This window comes from Oryzias latipes, chromosome 24, assembly GCF_002234675.1.
Source record: "Oryzias latipes chromosome 24, ASM223467v1".
Taxonomy (NCBI): Eukaryota; Metazoa; Chordata; class Actinopteri; order Beloniformes; family Adrianichthyidae; genus Oryzias; species Oryzias latipes.
In genome coordinates, this window is record NC_019882.2 from 19,662,483 (window position 1) to 19,680,556 (window position 18,074).

General features: G+C 45.4%; 1 protein-coding gene across 1 annotated transcript; it reads left to right on the forward strand.

Moving 5' to 3' along the window:
• The first annotated feature begins 914 nt into the window (after nt 1–914).
• On the forward strand, nt 915–16,795 carry LOC101158159 (zinc finger protein 292). Its single transcript, XM_023952785.1, has 8 exons — nt 915–1,104; nt 5,707–5,861; nt 5,931–6,006; nt 7,230–7,365; nt 8,051–8,253; nt 8,593–8,729; nt 8,820–8,961; nt 9,917–16,795. The coding sequence occupies exons 1-8, from the start codon at nt 940–942 to the stop codon at nt 16,280–16,282; spliced, it is 7,380 nt and encodes a 2,459-aa protein (XP_023808553.1). The 5' UTR covers nt 915–939; the 3' UTR covers nt 16,283–16,795.
• Nucleotides 16,796–18,074: the final 1,279 nt, after the last annotated feature.

Below are 18,074 nucleotides of genomic sequence, written 5' to 3' on the forward strand. Positions count from 1 at the left end.
TTGGTTGACTCCCCCTCCTCTACCCCTCCCCCCCCTAGTTCCATTATCGGACACAGATCAGTTTTGACACAAGTTTCTCACAAGGAATGTGTCAGAAGTCAGTGCGCAGTTGTAGCGCTCTTTTGATTTGCACCATCAGATTTACGCAGAAGCACATTTGAGCAGTTGTAATCCCAGATTTGAAGTTGTATCTCTAAATGAACACATGCAAATGGAAATTTGTCAGTTCACAGCAGAAGATTTTTACACACAGATGCAGATTTTTGGTGCATACGTTTTCACATTCTAAATTACAAGTTCTCAAATTAAATCTACAAGCTCGTCCATTTAGACACATTTTCACCTTCATAGAATGATGGTTGATCAGTTTTTGCCGACATCACACATGTGTTGTCTGCTATGATGCACTTGGTCATTTTTAAGTTATAGTAAAATAAATCTATCAATCCAATATCGATTATCAGTTGATCTAATTTTGAAACGATTTTATAATGGTAGAAATCAATTTAATCAACAACTTGCCTCAGACAGATCAGTCTGGTTGGATTGTAGAAATAGAAATTGATGAATTGATTAATCATTCCACCCCCCAGTGCCCTGATAATTAGTTCAGAGGGTGATAAATGATGTCCTCGCTTTGTTTTTGTAAAATTGCACAAAGAATTTTGTTTGCTTGTGTAGATTTTACCATACTTTTTTCTATTTCTGAGGTTACTTTACTTTATCAATTTGAGAAAGTGAACTTTATTTGATTTGAGGTGACAAAAGTCGTTGTGTCCGTTTGAAACTATTCAAATCCCCCTCACTTTGGTTCTTCTCGACCGGTTGTTTCTCAAATTAAAAAAGAAGTGCCAAGCCTCACGCGACGCCTACGTCATCACGTCGCGTGGGGGTTGGTGTTGTGCGTCGTAGTCCTACGCGCCGGAGCTGGGTGTGAAGATGGCGGACGAAGAGGCCGAGCAGGACCGCAGCACTGCGGACGGAATGACTGAAACGATCGGGGAGCTCCGACAGCGGCTGGGAAAAGTTGAAGAACTCCTGGCCGGAGGAAGCACCGAGTCCCCGGTGCAGTCTTCCTCTGAGTATTGTCAAGAGTTTTGTCGGGTGAGTTGTTTTTCTAACACACACATGCAGCAAACAAGCTAGCAGTGCTGGTGCCACTAGCTGCCCATAATTTAGTTATTAAAAGGTTGTTTTTTCAAAAGTTAAATGTAAACTAATTAGTCGTGTGGATGTTTTTACAGTTTTTCTTTTCAAATATTAAAATTCTGCTTTTTCTTTTGTCTTTATATTTGGCAAAAAATAGGAAAATTAGCCCCAGACATGCTGTTATTAGCTTTGCTAACCAAACGTCATCTAGGCAGGGGGCTATTCATTGTTTCTCTTTTGAACTTTAGCTTTTAGCTCGTTGTCCACTGAGCAGAAATTCACACAAACTTATTTAAAGTGCGTGCATTGAGTTGAGTGCGGTTTATGATGACCTACCATCTATATTATCTGTCTGCACCGCAGCGTGTTGGTGTGTGTAGCTAGCGTGGTGCGTCCGAACACCATTGGCTTTTTTTTGTTGGCGTCGTTTCGGACTCGCGTTGGCTTTCTGCTATGTTCGCTGTTCTAGTGGCCCGCATTTTAAACATCACCTAACTGGAGTGTTGGCCTTTCTTAATGGAATCGGTGGCCATCGGTGACTTTCAGTTAGTGGCGGCGTGTCTTCGGTGTGTACGTGCCGAATGAAACGTACGTTTCCATCGCAGCCGCGTCCTCCTGACGGACGGGGCCGCATCAGCTCTTCTTTCTGCTGTGTGCCCTTTATGCCGCCCATCTGCGAGCCATCTGTTTATGTTTACCAACGAAAAAAGGGCAGATCTATACCTGCCATGCCGAAGATCTCTTTCAGTGACCCGTCTCCCTAAGTGAACAACAAACACATGCGTCCTGCTGGCTCCAACACATCCATCCAAACTAACAGATTTGACCTTTACAGAGAAATTCTGTTGACTGTAAATATTAAAATCCATGAAATAAATATAGTTAACCACACTGGCACATTTATGTTAATGAATCAAAGTATTTTGACCACAAGGAGAAATTACTACATGGGGTCAAAGCGGCGTGTCTGAACCTTTTTAGTCTTTCTGCTGTTTAAAGTGGCTCATCTTCTGAACTGTTGGCCTTTCTGTCTGGTGGAACTGGTGTGTTGTTGTAAAAAAACTCTAACCACACATGCATATATGCTGATATATCACAGTTTTTAAGTACTCATTCATTCATCTTCTTCCGTTTTGTCCCTTTTGGGGGTCACTGGGCTGCTGGAGCCTATCACGGCCACATGCGGGCGAATGCAGGTGACATCATGGACAGGTCGCTAGTCTGTCGCAGGGTCACGCATATCACACACCCATTTACACTCACATTCACACCTATGGACAATTTAGAGTTACCAATTAACCTAAGAAGCATGTTTTTGGACGGTGGGAGGAACCCGGTGAAAACCCACCCATTAATGTTCTGGTTCAGGTCCCCCAGCCGGGACTTGAACCAGGGGCCCTCTTGCTGTGAGTGCTAACCACTTCGCCTGTCAAAGAAAATATTTTATTCACGTATAATTATCCTCTAGTGTTTATAACAGTTTTTGTGTTAAAAGCTTTGAGGGCATTAAAACAAAGTTTTATTGTCGTATTTGTAACATAATTTTAATTATTCATCTTCATGTGGTTTGGAAGGAAAAGACTTAAACATTCGATTTTTTTGTATCTACGAAGTTGATATACCAGTAAAAATGTCTTTTTTTCTTTTTAAAGCAAAGTTTCCTCCATAAATAGTTCAGGTCTACTAAGCAGATAAATATTCACATGTCTGATGACCTGCAACTGTTGTTACTGTTTGCTTTATCAGATTTGTCTGAAGCCAGCTGTTAGGATGTTCGTGTGGGAAGTTAGCTGATAATTTGTCTGTTTTCCGTGTTATCGTGGAGGGAAAAAGCTCCGTGTGGGAACGCTGGTTGTTTTGCTTTAGGAGCGTCTCACTCCCTGCTCCTTCAGACCGTCTGCTGTGTGGTCGCTCTTCTCTAATGCTGCGACGGCTCATAAAAGGATCTTAATGTAAAAACATTTAGAGCCTTGTTGTTGTTTTTTAGAAGAGCCAGCCAAATACTATAAAAACCTGTCAAATTAAGTGGCTAAAGATAAAAAAAGAAACTATTTGGTTGTTGTGTGTTACACTTTCATTTGTGGACTGGTTCCCCATTCAGGCTGTATCCAGCCGTTGCCCTGTGATGTGCAGGGGTAGGCTTCATTGACCCCTGTGACCTGATGCCCTGTTGCAGTGTCATTTTCTGGAAGAATCGCTGCAGAAGCTGCTTGCAATGGTTCGCTCCCTTCGCTCTGCTTGCTTTGCTTTTGTTTAGTTTTATAATCAAGCTCTTCACCTGTTCTTTGGGGTTTGCAGAAGCTGGATTATGACCCGTGCATTAGAATCAGATCTAATGAAGCATTGAAACATGTGAAACACGTCGGCCAGGAGATGTGTAGCTGAAAGAAACTGTCAGGGTGTAACGTGGGAAATTAAAAGTAGATCTTACTCTTTTTCCGGTTTTTTTTATTAACATTTTTTATTGTTATTTTGAGAAAAACAAACATAAACAGTAGAAGAAAATAACATAAAAATAAATAACTAAATAAAATAAAAAACAAGAACATTTCCAGCACAACAAAGTCACAGCACGGAGGCAACCGGAAGATGATCAAGCAGAGGCCTCCATAATTTATAAAAAGCATCAGAGTTGCCTTTTAAGAGGGCACTGAGGCGTTGCATAGGACGAACTTTGAATGCCTCTCTGTACCACTGTGTGACAGAAGGTTTTTCCCGCTTTTGTTTCAGAAACCTTCAGAAAAAGTTTCTTCCCTTTTTTTGGTCAGTCTTTGCTGTCCAGACTCCCAAAAATGACCAATAATAAAAACAGAAAAAGTCCTGTTTCATGAAAGAATATCCTGAACCCTGAATGTTTGAGAACTGGGCTGAGTGACGTCCGGCTCCAAAAAGCCCAAATCCCATAAACTTCTATAGAGAAATAAAGAAGAAGAAAGTCCCACTTTCTGTCACACACCTAGGTGTGCAAAATTGATTCTCCGCATTTGAGCCATCCCCTGGGGGAGCGGTGGGCTGCAGACGCGTGCAGGAGGCAGCAGCGTTTAGGGTCTTGGGTGATGTTAATTGCTCGCCATTGATATAGTAATTACCCCATTACTAGGGCTGCACGATATGAGGAAAACTTGCGATATGCGATATTAGTGATCAATACTGCGATAACGATAAATTTGCGGTAAATAAACAAATAGAAAAATAAACAAAAACATCATTCCCATTTCATTGCAACAGTTTAAAAATTATACTCCAAATGACCCTCATCGACATGGGGGACAAACGTCAGGGTGGCTAACCCTGGTCCTCAAGAGCCTCAACCCTGTCTGTTTTCCAATTCTCCCTAGACTGCTCGATAATTATAACCAAAATCAGGTGTGTTCAGTCAATCAGGATGTGAAATCACTTGAGTCAGCCAATCAACAGCAAGCTGGTTAAGGAGAGCTGGAAAACAGGCAGGGTTGAGGCTCTTCAGGACCAGGGTTAACATAATAGGCCTCCATCTGATTGGTCAACAATGGGAAGGCGTCCATCTGATTGGTCAAAGCATAAAGGGATTTATTTGATTCGTTAAATGCTTCAAGCTGCTAGAAGATTGTTTTAACACATTTTGGGTTTGCGATTTATTGCGATATTCGCCGTCTTTTGCGATATGCATATTGCAGAGCTGGATATTGCGATAACGATAAATTTGCGGTATATTGTGCAGGCCTACCCATTACCATTGTTCATTTCATCGAACCCTGGATTCCTGCGTGGTAGCCTTCTACCTTACCAACCGAGCTACATGGCCGGATAAACAGAATCTGGACTTCTAACATGCCCACCGTTTGGTAAGAGTTGTTGCCATAGAAACAATGACTCAGAGCAACTCGAACCTGCTAGTGGACAATTTCTGGTTCTAACATAGCGACATTCATATCGCGAAAAATTGTCTTCTGCGTTGATTTCATCTTGTTGGAGTCACAAGTAAACCATCTTCTATGGGTGGCATTTCACACAGTCAATGGTTGTAACTGTGCAGTCTCTTCTGACGATTAACTGTCTTCAGTTTTATTTTAAGTGCCTGATGTGGGGGAAAAACAAATGTATATGTATTTCCTGTCTATTTTAACATGAATCTATCCTGGAATGAAAGCACCCTAAGAGTACAGCAGCTGTGAGATCCTCGTTCAGATGTTCCAAGCATGTCCAGTCTGAAGGTGGCGCTGTGGCGGGCCCAGGACATTTCTAAGAAGCTAAAGCAGGACTCCCCAAATCCAGACCTCGAGGGCCGGTGTCCTATTGGTTTTCCAGAAATCCTGCCTTAGTTGCTGCCGATTACCTGGATCAGGTGTGTTTAGCCAATAAGGAGCTTTAATGGCAGGTTGGTTGGAAAACAGATAGGACACCGGCCCTCCAGGTCTGGATTTGGGGACCCCTTGATGCAGCTGCTCCCTCCCTCAGTCTGCTTTTCCTGGCGACACTTTTTATTATTGTCCACCAAAATGATGAAACTGTCTCCAGTTTTCAATTGTTCTGGGTTCTGTTGTGGGATGGGGGCTCATTTCTGTGGCTTCCTGCCAGACGCTGCTGGAGTTTGCCGGGCGATGGAGGATAGAGGAGGAGCCCCTTCCTCTGCTGCAGGTGTACATGGTGGGCCTGCTGAGTTATGCCCAGGCGTCCCCCTTCCTATGTCTGGACTGTGAAAATGTTCCCCTGGTGGTGGAGAGGCTCTCGCTGTAAGTAACACGTTACAAAGTAGGATCTGTGCGGCGTGTGACGTAGAGCTGACGTTTGCTCGTTTGCAGGAGCTTCCTGGAGCTTCTGCTCTCCCTCAAGAACTTTCCAGATGACTTGTGGAGGCAAATAACTTCATGTGTTCAGGTAAAAATCAAATTCACCTTTATACAGAGGTTTGAGTGTAAAGACCCACTCCAATTGTCATTTGAGCTACTTTATCAGCGTTCTCAGTGGTCTTTTATCACTGGAGATGTCATCAAGGACACTAAAAACACACGTTCTTTTCACATACCCTAATTCTTCCATCGTTTATGAGATCATCGTGAATCAGCTGATTCTGACGCGGAAAACGCCATTTCATATTAGCTTTGCGCCGCAATGCAACCCCTTTGACGTTGGTGTTTTGCAGCTTTTATCTGAACATTACTACTGTGCAGTGTTGCATATTAGCACCAAGCTGCTATGAACCCCTTCAGAGTCCCCTGACATTTCTTTGATTGCTCAAAGGGTTAAAGAGTTACAAAAAAAAGAACCACACTGAAACTAAAGCTCCAGTGCAAAAGGGTAATTATTCAGTTTTTAGACAAAAAAAAAGGACATAGTTTCTGCAGAGCGGCAGGAGTTAATTATAAATTCACCTCTTTGCTGAAAGCTCTCTGTTTACATGCTGTCCTGTTAGGCCTTCAACCGAACATTAGTGAGCGATATTGGAACTATTCAGGCGAACAGTTTAGATCCAGATTCCAGCTCAGACCAGGAAAACAGACATTCATGGGCTGTTTGTCTGAGCCCGTGGCATGCGGCCCCCCAGCACATTTTCTGCTTCACAAATAAGAACATTTTTTTCTTTCACTGCAATGTAAATAAAAAACTCAGAAACGCGCTTTTTTTTGTTATTATAATTTATAATTTTTTTAAGAAAGGAACACAACACCAACCACCACAGCATAGCAGATATCTAACTACCGTAGTTAAAGGTGCAAAAAAAATCCAGGTTAGAGTAACATGTTGAGGACATTTTCCAATTACATCCAAATACAAAATGCGAGCCTCATTTACAAAGTATATCGGCTAATTCTCGAGGAAGGTGATCCAGATGAGACTGCCACGTCTTGTAGAAATGTGGGAGTTACTCTTTAACAGGGCAGAAATGCACTTTTAAGCTTAATTTTCTTATAAACGCCCTCCATCGTGAGAAAAAGGCTACAAGAACACGTTAAAAACACATCTTCTGTAGAGTTTTTCAGTCACTCAGGGAAAATTCGAAGTTCCCCTAATATTCAATTAATAGTTTCACTGTCAGCCTTTTTTTCCTAGCATTTAACCTCAAGTCAATTGAAGTGTAACTGTCTTCTGCTTGTGTCCAGTTCGCACACAATCAGCTCCATGAGAACGGGATCTCCCAGCTGTCCCTGCTGTCCGCGGTGGGCCAGTATGAAGGCATTTGGACACACGGTGTTCTGCAAGGCCTTCTGTCCAACCAGGACCTGCAGAAAGATCAAGGTGACGTTTGTTTTCACTCTTTCTTTTCTGTTTATTCGAGCACAAAAACATTCAAGGTTTCTAAACCAGAAGAGAGAAAAAGAAAATTGTTAAGAAAAGATTGGAGACACTCTGGCGCCCTTGAATGTTGAGCTGTCTGTGATAAACTGCAGAAACATTTAATGCTTAATGCCAAGTTTGCTAAAAAAAAAAAAAAAAAAAGGAATAAACCTGAAAAGTTTAAACTTCTTTCATGCTTTTAATTTCCTAAAACTCTGGACTAAAAAAGAATTCAGTAACATAATTAATCCAAATCTTAATCATGCATTAAAATCATAAATTCTTGTAAATTGCTGTTGGATGAAAGCTTTTTGCTTGGGTTCACGTGGCTCTGTAGGTTTACTCTGTCCGTTTCTTTCTATATTCTGAATTTACTTCAGGACTTCTTCTGCCCTGTGTTGATGTTTGGTTCACCAGAACAACAGAGCCACATTTGTCCTCTTCTTTTTGCTTTGGAAAGCTATTTTTCTGTTAGAGACATCAGATGACAGACTGAAAAGAATAAAAACGGAGCAGATAGGATCAAAATCTACAAATAGCTTGTATTAACTGAAGAAAGTTACCGATCTGCCCTAAGTGGGATAAAAACACGTCAGTCTGTCCTGATAGAGGCATCACATTCAATCTCTTCACGCTCTGGTTTCAGTGGAGGAGTTTCTCCTTCAGGAGGGCTCGGTTCTGCTGCAGATGAGGGTGAAGCAGCTGATGAAGGACAAGGAGCTGGCAAAGGCGGGGCAGCTGGCAAAGACCTGCTCCGAGTCATCGGCCTTTCAGGGGAACACGGCTTTTAAGCAGATGTACCTGGTGTGTCTGTGCTCCACCGCAGAGCAGAGCCAGCTCATGGAGGAGGTGAGACTGCACCGTCCTTTAGGCTCAAAACGTTGGAGATTCAAGGAAGAGAAACGAAAAAAATGATGGATGGGTGGAAAATGATCATTTGAGCTGCAGCAATTTTATGGAAGAATTCATAGACGACATAAAAAATGTACTATTTGAAGTAAAGATCAGTTCTGGGTGAGTTTAAAATGAAATATCTTGTTTTTCACTCATCTCTATGGAAATATATGTCTACTGTTTAAATAAACCAGTTTCTTCAATCTTCAGTTTCAGCCTGTCAACCACATCAGTGACAGGAAGTAGGTGTTTTCATTTCAGGCTTGGATAAATAACATGTTTTCTGTTGTCCAGCTATCAAAGGAGGACTGCAGCGACGCTTTAGAAATGATCTGCAACCTGGAGTCCGACGGCGACGACAGCGCAGCTTTCAGTTTATGTTCCGCCTTTCTGACCCGGCAGCTCCTGCAGGGAGACACCTACTGTGCTTGGTAAGATGAACGCAAGGAGGATGTTTCTGGTGTTCCTGTCCATTCTGATGCCAGGGATCTTTTTAAAGAGACTCATGAACTTCTTCTTAGGGAGCTCACGCTGTTTTGGAGCAAACTGCTGAAGCGCCTGGAGCCGTCGGATCAGGCCTTCCTGGACCGGTGTCGGCAGATGTCCCTCCTGTCCAAAACGGCGTACCACATCCTGTTCTTCATCAAGGTCATCCAGTCTGAGGTCAGCACTCGAATGCACTGCGTCCAACTCCAATCTTCAGTTTTTCTACTTTCCTGCTTTTATGTCCCTCAGCAGTCCTGGACTGTAAGGACCATGTCGTACAGTTGTGCTCATAAGTTTACACATCCTGGAAGAATTGATGATTTTTTTGTCATTTTTAAGAGAATAAGAATGAAAACCCCAAAAACTTTTTTCACTCATATTTAGTGAATGTATGACGCCGTTCATTGTCCAAAATATTCTGTTTACCCTTTAAAATCATAACGACAACATAAACTGACCCCAACTGACCCTGTTCAAACGTTGACATTCTCCAGGTCCTAATACCTCGGATTGCTTCCTTTTGCATCAATAACAGCTTGAAGTCTCTTGTGGTCGTTGTGGACGAGTTTCTTGATTTTTCTCTAATGGTAAAGCAGCACATTCTTCCGTGGCGAGTAGCCCTCCAACTTACTCGCAATTGAACCCTGACAGAATTTTGTGAAAATCCGAATCATTGGCTCGAGATGAATACAATGAAATATCTTATGGTGTGAACTCATTAGGAACGTGGGCGCGGTTATAAAAAAAACGCAATTGCCAAGGAGAACTAACTAAACTTGTTGATTCTATTATCTATTACATAGACCTGTTTTTCAGCCCCAGGCGACCAAAACATTAAAAATGGTTGCTATGGAGGTGAAGAAAACAGAAAAGTCGCCATGTATTTGTCACGTATAGCTCTGATCAGGATGCCAGGGGCAGAGGGGGGATTGTGAGGGGCGGGTAGTCAGTGGTGTGGGTAAAACGGGGGCAGGTATCGCCTGCGGTTGTGAGTTCTGCTGAGAGGACTCGATCTAATTGAGATAAAACTGAGAATGAAGAGTTTTTACATCAGTTTTCTAAAGTTTGCTGTAAAAGTAATACTTCAATGAAGCAGGAGTGTGAATGTTTCCATTCTTTCTGTCTCCTGCAGATCGGCAGCTCTGGACTCTCTGCGTCTATCGAGTTGTGCATCAGAGCTCTGAGGATCAAATCAGACGACGCCAAACTGAAAGCAACCGTGTGCAAAACCATTTCCTGTTTGCTCTCTGATGACCTGGAAGCCAAACGCGCCTGTCAGCTGACGGAGTTCCTCCTGGAGCCCACCGTGGACGCATACTATGCGGTGGAAACTCTTTACAATGAACCAGATCAGAAACTGGAGGAGGAGAGCATGCCCGTCCCCAACTCTCTGCGCTGTGAGCTCCTGCTGGTCCTGAAAATCCAATGGCCCTTTGACCCGGAGTTCTGGGACTGGAAAACACTGAAACGGCATTGCCTGGCTCTAATGGGGGAGGAGGCTTCCATTGTGTCTTCGATTGATTCTCTGAATGACCCGGAAGAAACGGAAGAAGAAAAGGAGTTGATGAGTTTCATGGACCACAACAACATCCCGGAGCACATCATGGGCGGGATGTCCGAGCTGGAAAATATGGAAGGCAGGAAGCAGAAAAACCGAGAAATAAAGAAGCTGAAGGACAAGGGTTACATGTCGGCCCGCTTTCGGAACTGGCAGGTGTACATGCAGTACTGCGTGCTCTGTGACAAAGAGTTCCTCGGCCACAGGATTGTTCGTCACGCTCAGACTCACCTGAGCAACGGAACGTACAGCTGCCCCATCTGCGCTCAACCCTTCTCCTCAAAAGACGCTCTGATTCCGCACGTAACCACGCACGTCAAACAGTCGTGCAAGGAGAGGCTGACAGCCATAAAAACCAACAAAAACCTGAACTCCCGCAAGGTCGGGTTATCCTCCCTTTCAGCCCTGAAGGCCAAAACACAGAACAATCTCCACAAGAGCAGCCATTCCTCAGTCAGAAGTGTTGTAGTGAAGAACGTTGCGCCCAGTGCTGTTCGAATGGATGTTGACACCAATGAGAGCAACATGTGCCCCGTGGGGAACTGCAGGAGGAGCTTCAAGTTCTTCAAGAACCTCATCTCGCACGTCAGACTCCACGGCGACGATGAGGAAGCCAAGACCTTCCTGGAACTGCAGAGCAAGAAGGTGGTTTGCCAGTACTGCCGGCGCCACTTCCTCAGCGTCAACCACCTGAGCGATCATCTGCAGGCGCACTGCGGTGTCAACCCTTACATCTGCATTCAGCTGAACTGCAAGGCCAGCTTCGAGTCCTACTCTGAGCTCCTGGCTCACAGAAGAACACACACCGTTTTCAAGGCCAAGTGCATGTTTCCAACATGTGGCAAAGTCTTCACCGCTGCCTTCCGGCTGTACGACCACGAGGCGTTGCATTACAAAACCTTCACATGCAAATTTGCCGGCTGTGGAAAGGTGTTTCATTCCCAGCAGCAGCTGGACATCCACAGACATGCCACCCAAGTGGAAGAAGGTAAACCCGAGCAGAGTACAGAAGACGTTACCCGAGAGCCGGCGATCGCCAAACACAAGAGCGCCATCAAAGAAGAGCCTTCACAAAGGACCCTTAACACTAAAACTGCTGTCGATTCCAATCCGAGGAGCCTCTCAGCGTGTAAGGAGTCGTCACAGAAACCATCCCAAGAGCCCGCAAAAGTCTGTAAGCTTGAAACTGAAACCACCGCTGTTCCAGTCAGTCAGCCGTCCGTTCTGAAGAGTTCTGTGATCCAGTCTATGGATTCCCGCTCGGCAGAAGCAGACAGACACAGAACTGATCTGAGCGCTCATTCCTTCGCCTGTGGGGCTCACCAGAGAAAGCTCCCGGTGGTCTCTCTTGACAGCAACGCCGTGAGTCTCTTTCAAAAGCAGTCTCAGGCGTTACCCAGCAACGTCAACACTAAAGCCACTAGTTACCCCTCCAAATCACCTTTACCCGTACAAAACCGACCGCCGCTTGGTCGGAATCCAACCCCCATGTTGCTGCCTCAGGCTGCCGCAAAGCCCGCCATGTCCCAACCGCTCCCACCATCAGCAACCCTTCAGCAGGAGTCTGCAAACGAGCCTTCATCCTCCTCGGAGAGCTCAGCCCCTCCCAGCCTCAAAGAGAGGTTCCACTGTGCGTTTGGAGCGTGCACGCGACACTACTGCTCCTACAGGAGCGTCGTCAAGCACATGAAGACCACTCACTCCGATTTCTATGAACAGTGGAAAGTTTCCAAGTCCAACATTAGGGTAACTTACGTTCCAGCCTCCACCACGCCCTCTGCTGGGCATTTGGGTCCGGCCCCCCTACTGCAGAAGCAACAGAGCGGCAAGATTCCAGCTCAGGGTGTCCAGAGGGAGAATGTTATCCAATCACTGCCTTTCAAGAGCACCAACTTCATGAACTTGCTTGCCTCACTTTCCCACAACCAAAGCAGCTCAGCGCTCATGGAAAATGTTTTGAATCCCATCGTTCTGTCTCAGTTAAACAACAAAAACACAGCCGAAAATCAGTCAGCTGGTCAGAACTGGACGCCTTCTGCAGGAAGTGAGCATGTTCGCAGTTCCTCCCAGCCTTTCTCATCAAATATTCAAGAGGAACCACGGGTCCCTTCTGCTGGAGCTGCTCCTCTGCCGTGCTCCCTGATGGGGCAGCTCATAAACAACCCCCAGTCCATCATCACTTCATACATAAATCATGTAAAGCAGGTCTCCCAACAAGCCAAAGCTCTTCCAGCATTCGCAGCACAGGTGTCCAGCAGCTTGGACGCCACTGCCAGGTCACCAGACGCGATGAAGAGCAGGGCAAACCGCAATCACTTCAACATTCCTCTCCGTAACGAAGCAACCAACTCTAGCAAAGTCAGCCTTCCTCAGAACGGTCGAGTCGTGTCTGAAAATCGTCCAGAAATGAAAAATGAAAAGCAGGTCAGAAAGTCCAGGTGGCCCGCCATAATTAAGGATGGCAAATTTTTGTGCCGCCGATGTTTCAGACCGTTTGATAGTCCCAAATCCCTCGGAGGCCATTTGTCAAAGCGAGCATTGTGTACACCTCATCCCAACTCTGAGGCACACACAGAACCTTCAGAGCAAACTGTCAACCCCTCACAGCCGACTTACAGCGGAACCCCAGCGAACCAGAAACCTCGCGAGACAACTCGCGTGGCTAAAGACTTCTCTGCCCCTGAAAACAGGGTTTCCAGCGACGATATTCTGAAGCAAATTATGGCTGAGTCCAACTTGTCTGACCTTTTCGTGCCCACATCCTCCCCTCAGCCGTTCATCCAAAACCCGTGTGCTGCGTACGGTAGCGGTGAGCGCCCACAGGGTGGCTCGGTCATCCAGCACACGGAAAATGTTCAGCTGAAGCAGGAAACTGACCTGTACAGTAAAGTGTTTTATCCCCAGCAGAGTGTTGGTCTGCTGCCCGAAACACGGACTCTAAACCCACAGCTTTCACAAGTCCTCCCCGAAAACCCCTCCACTGCAGGAACTGGCAGAAATGTCAGCGCTGATGAGAGGCGTCGCCCTGAGACCAGCATTCAGACACTGAAAGCAGACGCAACTTCTGTCATTCAAGCACTCACACCTGATGGTGGGATGGCTCAGGGGTCAAGCACTCATCAGACTGAAAAACCAAACCTGCCTGCTGAGAACGACATCAAAAAGAAGTTGCGTGACCAGATTTTAGCTGGCGAGTTTCAGCGCAGAAACAGCGTGCCTCATTTCAGCAGCACGGACCTGAAACCCCAGGCCTACAGTCCTTCCAGCAACTTTGTGTTCCACCGCACATCCTTTGAGATGAGCAAAGATTTGAGTCATCGAGGGCCGATCCTGAAGGAAAGTGCCAGAACTTTCCCTGGATCTGCTGTGGAGGTGGAGCAGCTCCTGAACAAACAAAGCTTCACCCACTTCAGGGAGAGTGGTGTGTCCAAGACGGAGCCATGGAGCCCAGGTGGCTTCTCTCCTATCGATCCGGATCCAGAACCTGGCGAGTTGTCAGCCAGTCATGTGCAGTGTGTTAGCGAAATCCAGCACAAGTTTGAGAGACTCGACTTGGTCAGAGACATGTCGAATCAGATGGTGACTCACAGGTCTCAAAACTGTCCGTATCCCAGCAGCCAGACCTCATTCCCAAAAGCGAAAACCCAGAGCCCGGTCCTGCCGACTGCGGCCAAGCCGTTTGCATGTGACGCTGGTAGCTGCAACTTTAGTTCCCTGTCCAGTGAGGCTCTGTGGAAACACCTCTCCAAAACGCACAACTACACATGCGAGATGGTCAACATGGTCAAGAAGAGGTACGGGAAGTACGCCCCGTTCAAGTGTCAGAAATGCAACAAGTCTTTCACTCGGAACTCAAACCTGCGGGCTCACTACCTGTCTTGTCACAAATTGTCTGTCAAAGAGATTTCCGACCTGGATGAGAAGCGGAGACTGGCTAAAGCCACCGAAGCTTTGGCTTTTCAGAGCCAGATCCGAGCTCATCAGTCGACAGAAACGCCTCACCTGCCCGTTAATGATCCGATTCCAGAACAGGCTGTAGTTCAGCACAAGACTCCCGCTGTTCCAAATCCAGACCACACACTCCAGGGCCGCGGCCACTCCTTGGTTCTCCACCCAGCTGTTCCGATGCAGAGTAAAGGCCCACCACCTGCACAGACCTCTGGAGCGCCGTTCCCATCAGAAGCAATGCCACAACTGCAAAGCACTTTGCTGAAGGGGCTGAGTCCGGAGGCGGCAAGCAAGCAAACGTACAACCCAGCAGCTCCTGTAATCACAAACGTAGCTGCTGCCCCTCACGCCAAACCAGCCAATGAGAGAGAACCTGTCAATAAACCAACTGCAGACAAAACGAAGAAGTCCAAAGCCAGGAAACCCAAACAAGCAGACATGATTCCCTACAAACCATATTCCTGTGTCCACCACGGCTGTACAGCCGCCTTCACCATCCAGCAAAACCTGATCCTCCACTACAGAGCTGTGCACCATTCTGCACTCTCGGCTCTGGAGATCAACCAAGCCTTAGACAAGACTGACGACATGGATGAGGTGACAGACGTGGACGAGGAAGAGGCCGAGGCAGAGTTCCCTGAGATTTCTGAGTTCAGGTGTCAGCTTAAAGACTGCTGTTGTGTTTTCCAAGAAGTCTCCACCCTATTCCAGCATTACCTTCGGCTCCACAAGCTCAGCCTGGGGAAAATCTGCAGCCTTCTGTCCGCCATCAAACTTGGCAGGTTCGTCTGCAGCCACCAAGGATGTTCGGAGTCCTTCCTCACCTCCCAGAAGTTCATAAGCCACATGAAAGAGGCGCACAAAGACGTAAACCTCGGTAGAACCGAACACTTTAACGCAACTTTCAAGTGTACGTTTGAAGGCTGCGATCGAGCTTATGCTACAAAGTCAAACATGCTCAGACACGCCATGAAAAAGCACGGAAGGCTGCCCAGTCCCGAACCGAAACAGCCACAGGTGAAGGGCAAACCAATCAAACCTAGCTCCAAAACCTTACGCTACCCAATCAGCAAGGCAAGCAATGGCAAGGAGAACATAGAAAGCAACAAAAAAGTCCTTCTGAGAACTCGTGACGTTAAAAGAACCGTCCGATCAAAGTCGAGCCATTGGACAACTTACGGAAAACCATCTTTAAAGACCAAAGTGGAGGCGGCCGCGATGTGCACCAAGAAATTTCCCCTCCAGTATCCCTGCATGATCAAAGGCTGCGAGTTTGTCACCAAAGCTGAGCGCAGCATTTTAAAGCATTACTTGGTACACGGACTGTCAGAGAAATACCTGGAGCTGCACAGGAGTCACTTCATCTTTTGCAAGAAGTTTCCCAAGTTAAGGAATCGCTTCATCAGGAGCGAAGACTCCAAATCAGACAAGAACTCTGACGGTTCAGACAATGAGGTGGCTGCAGAACCCATGCTGGAGGAGGGTCAACAGGACGACTCCAAGCCCATCCTACGCAGGAGGACCCCTGTAGCCATTACTGTCCCGTTATTTGACAAGATGCCGACCAAGAGGAGATCAGAGAGGTCTCTCCTACTAAAACGCAAAAGAGGCCGCCCCCGGAAATACATGGAGAAAATGGTCAAATCCAAAAAGATCCTGCGTACAGCTAAGACCGAGCCTGTTTCCAAGCATGAAGAACCGCCGGTGGTCCAGGAAATGAGCGAGCGGAGCGCTCCACTGGCCTCCTTTACGCCCATGGGCTTTGAGATGTCTTTCCTGAAGTTCCTGGAACAGTCCAACAAGTCCGAGCAGACGGAACAGTCCAAGAACCGAGCCAAAGACATTTCTGTGCGCTTCAGCAACCCGCAGAAGCTGAAGTCGCTGGGCAAGGTTCGAATCAGCCTGGATGCGGCCTTCTCAGGCGTCACCAACCCCATGTTGACGCAGCTGCAGAACATGCGGCCCGCTGTTGTCCTAGAGAAATGTAACTGAAGTCTGAACGTTTGAGCAGAATCTCAGGACTGTGATGAGTGAACTGCTGCAGAACACTGTCCCACTCAAAACCTTAACCACACACCGGCTTATTTAAAAACCAAACCATCTCTGGAGGTCCTGCAGTGGTTCCAGGACACATTCGTCTTTCTTTTCTGTTTTTTTTTTACATCGTAGACTGTAAAGCATGTATTAACTGATCACTAATGGAAGAAAAGCTCATCCCTGTGGGACCTGAAGATTGACTGAAGCTTATTGTGTAGTTTGTGAAGGTCTTTGTGCATTGTGTATATATTTGGAAACATTCCACTGCCACCAGCAGTCGGATTCAGTTTTGTTTTGTTGATTCCTCTAGCTCTTTTTTTTTTTTTATTGAGGAGAAAAAAGAATTCAGGAATTTCTTTTACAGTTCTAATGTGAAGCTGTTGCATGTCAATTTGAGTTCTTCAATGATTTTAGAGCTGATCAATGACTTGATCTCCCATTAAAAGTTCCTCAATATTTTGTAAATTAGAACTTTCTCCTGTGTCTTTGTGTGTTGATCTCAACTGAATGAGGATGATGGTCATTTTCTAGGACATAGTTTCTGCAGAACAGCAGGAGTTTATCAGAAAGTCGCCTCTGAGTTGTGGGCGGGACTTGACACAGAAGAAGCCCCACCCTCTCCAGGGAGCTTGTGCATTTTTTACATCACAAATACAATCTTTTTCCACCCGGATTTTCTTTTTCTGTGCTGCAACAATTTGAATACAGAAATACTGGGAAGTGCAGCTTTAAGCTGAATTTTCATCAGGCAAAAGGTCTCTAAAGGTCAACAGTGCTGTTCTTCGCGTTCTTCCTTTGACTGCTCCAACTCCCTGAAATTAATTTTACAGAAGCTTTTCTCAGAAATCAAAAGGGAAAAAACATTTTGTGGTCATAAAATAGGGTGAAAGGCTAGATGTTTCCATAGTGGTGGAGAAAGTGGAACAGAACAGTTTTTGATGACAAAAATAAGCAATTAAATAACTATAACCAGTGGAGACCCAAACATGTACCGATTGAAAAGTCGTTTAAGAAGCAACTTCATTGTTGGACAGACGTTTTGGTAAAAGAAGTAGAAAGAAATCAGGTGTGTGGCCGTCGTCTGTCCACTAAATTGAAGGAGTAGTTTATTTATATAATTTGCTACGTAGAAACTCAATTATTTGCCTAAAGGTAATATCTGTGTTTAAAGACATCTAGCTACTGTACAGCTAGTTATTCTAACGATGTGTTTATGCTTTTATTTGTCTTTTTTTCCTTTGTTTTAACCTCTTGCATTTGGTTTCATTTTAGTTTTTTGTTTATATATTTGGACATTTCTAAAGCAGGAAATGCAGGTACTTGTGGTTAAAACATTTTATGGCACATAATCGGTCAGCGTGTCTCAGGTTAATAAAACATCGAACATCGCATAAAGAAGAAACAGAAAAAGTTATAGGACATAAAAATTAAATTAACCAGAGTGACTGTAACTTACAGAAAGATGTAAGAAATGTTGGCTTTAGGATGAGAGCTTCTGCAAAAAGCCGAAACACAAAACTCAATTTCTTCCATCAAAACGGGGAAAAAGGTTTACAGTGCATGACTTAAGACCTAGGAATGTAACATTTTGCAATGAGAATGACTGTTTATTAGATCAAAGGAATTACTGTGTACTTTACCAAAAAGGACATGTTACCATTTTAGGGTTTATATGATCACAGGCTTCTGTGTGGATAAAGTTGGTCAGCTTTGCCATAATTATTCTGGGGCCTGTTTCAGAAAGGAG

Excerpts from the sequence above, each read along its gene's own strand:
- LOC101158159 (XM_023952785.1), top strand. The coding sequence starts at position 940 with ATGGCGGACGAAGAGGCCGAGCAGGACCGCAGCACTGCGGACGGAATG. Across the intron at positions 1,105-5,706 it reads ATTGTCAAGAGTTTTGTCGG|ACGCTGCTGGAGTTTGCCGG; the intron begins GTGAGTTGTTTT and ends GCTTCCTGCCAG. Across the intron at positions 8,730-8,819 it reads GGAGACACCTACTGTGCTTG|GGAGCTCACGCTGTTTTGGA; the intron begins GTAAGATGAACG and ends ACTTCTTCTTAG.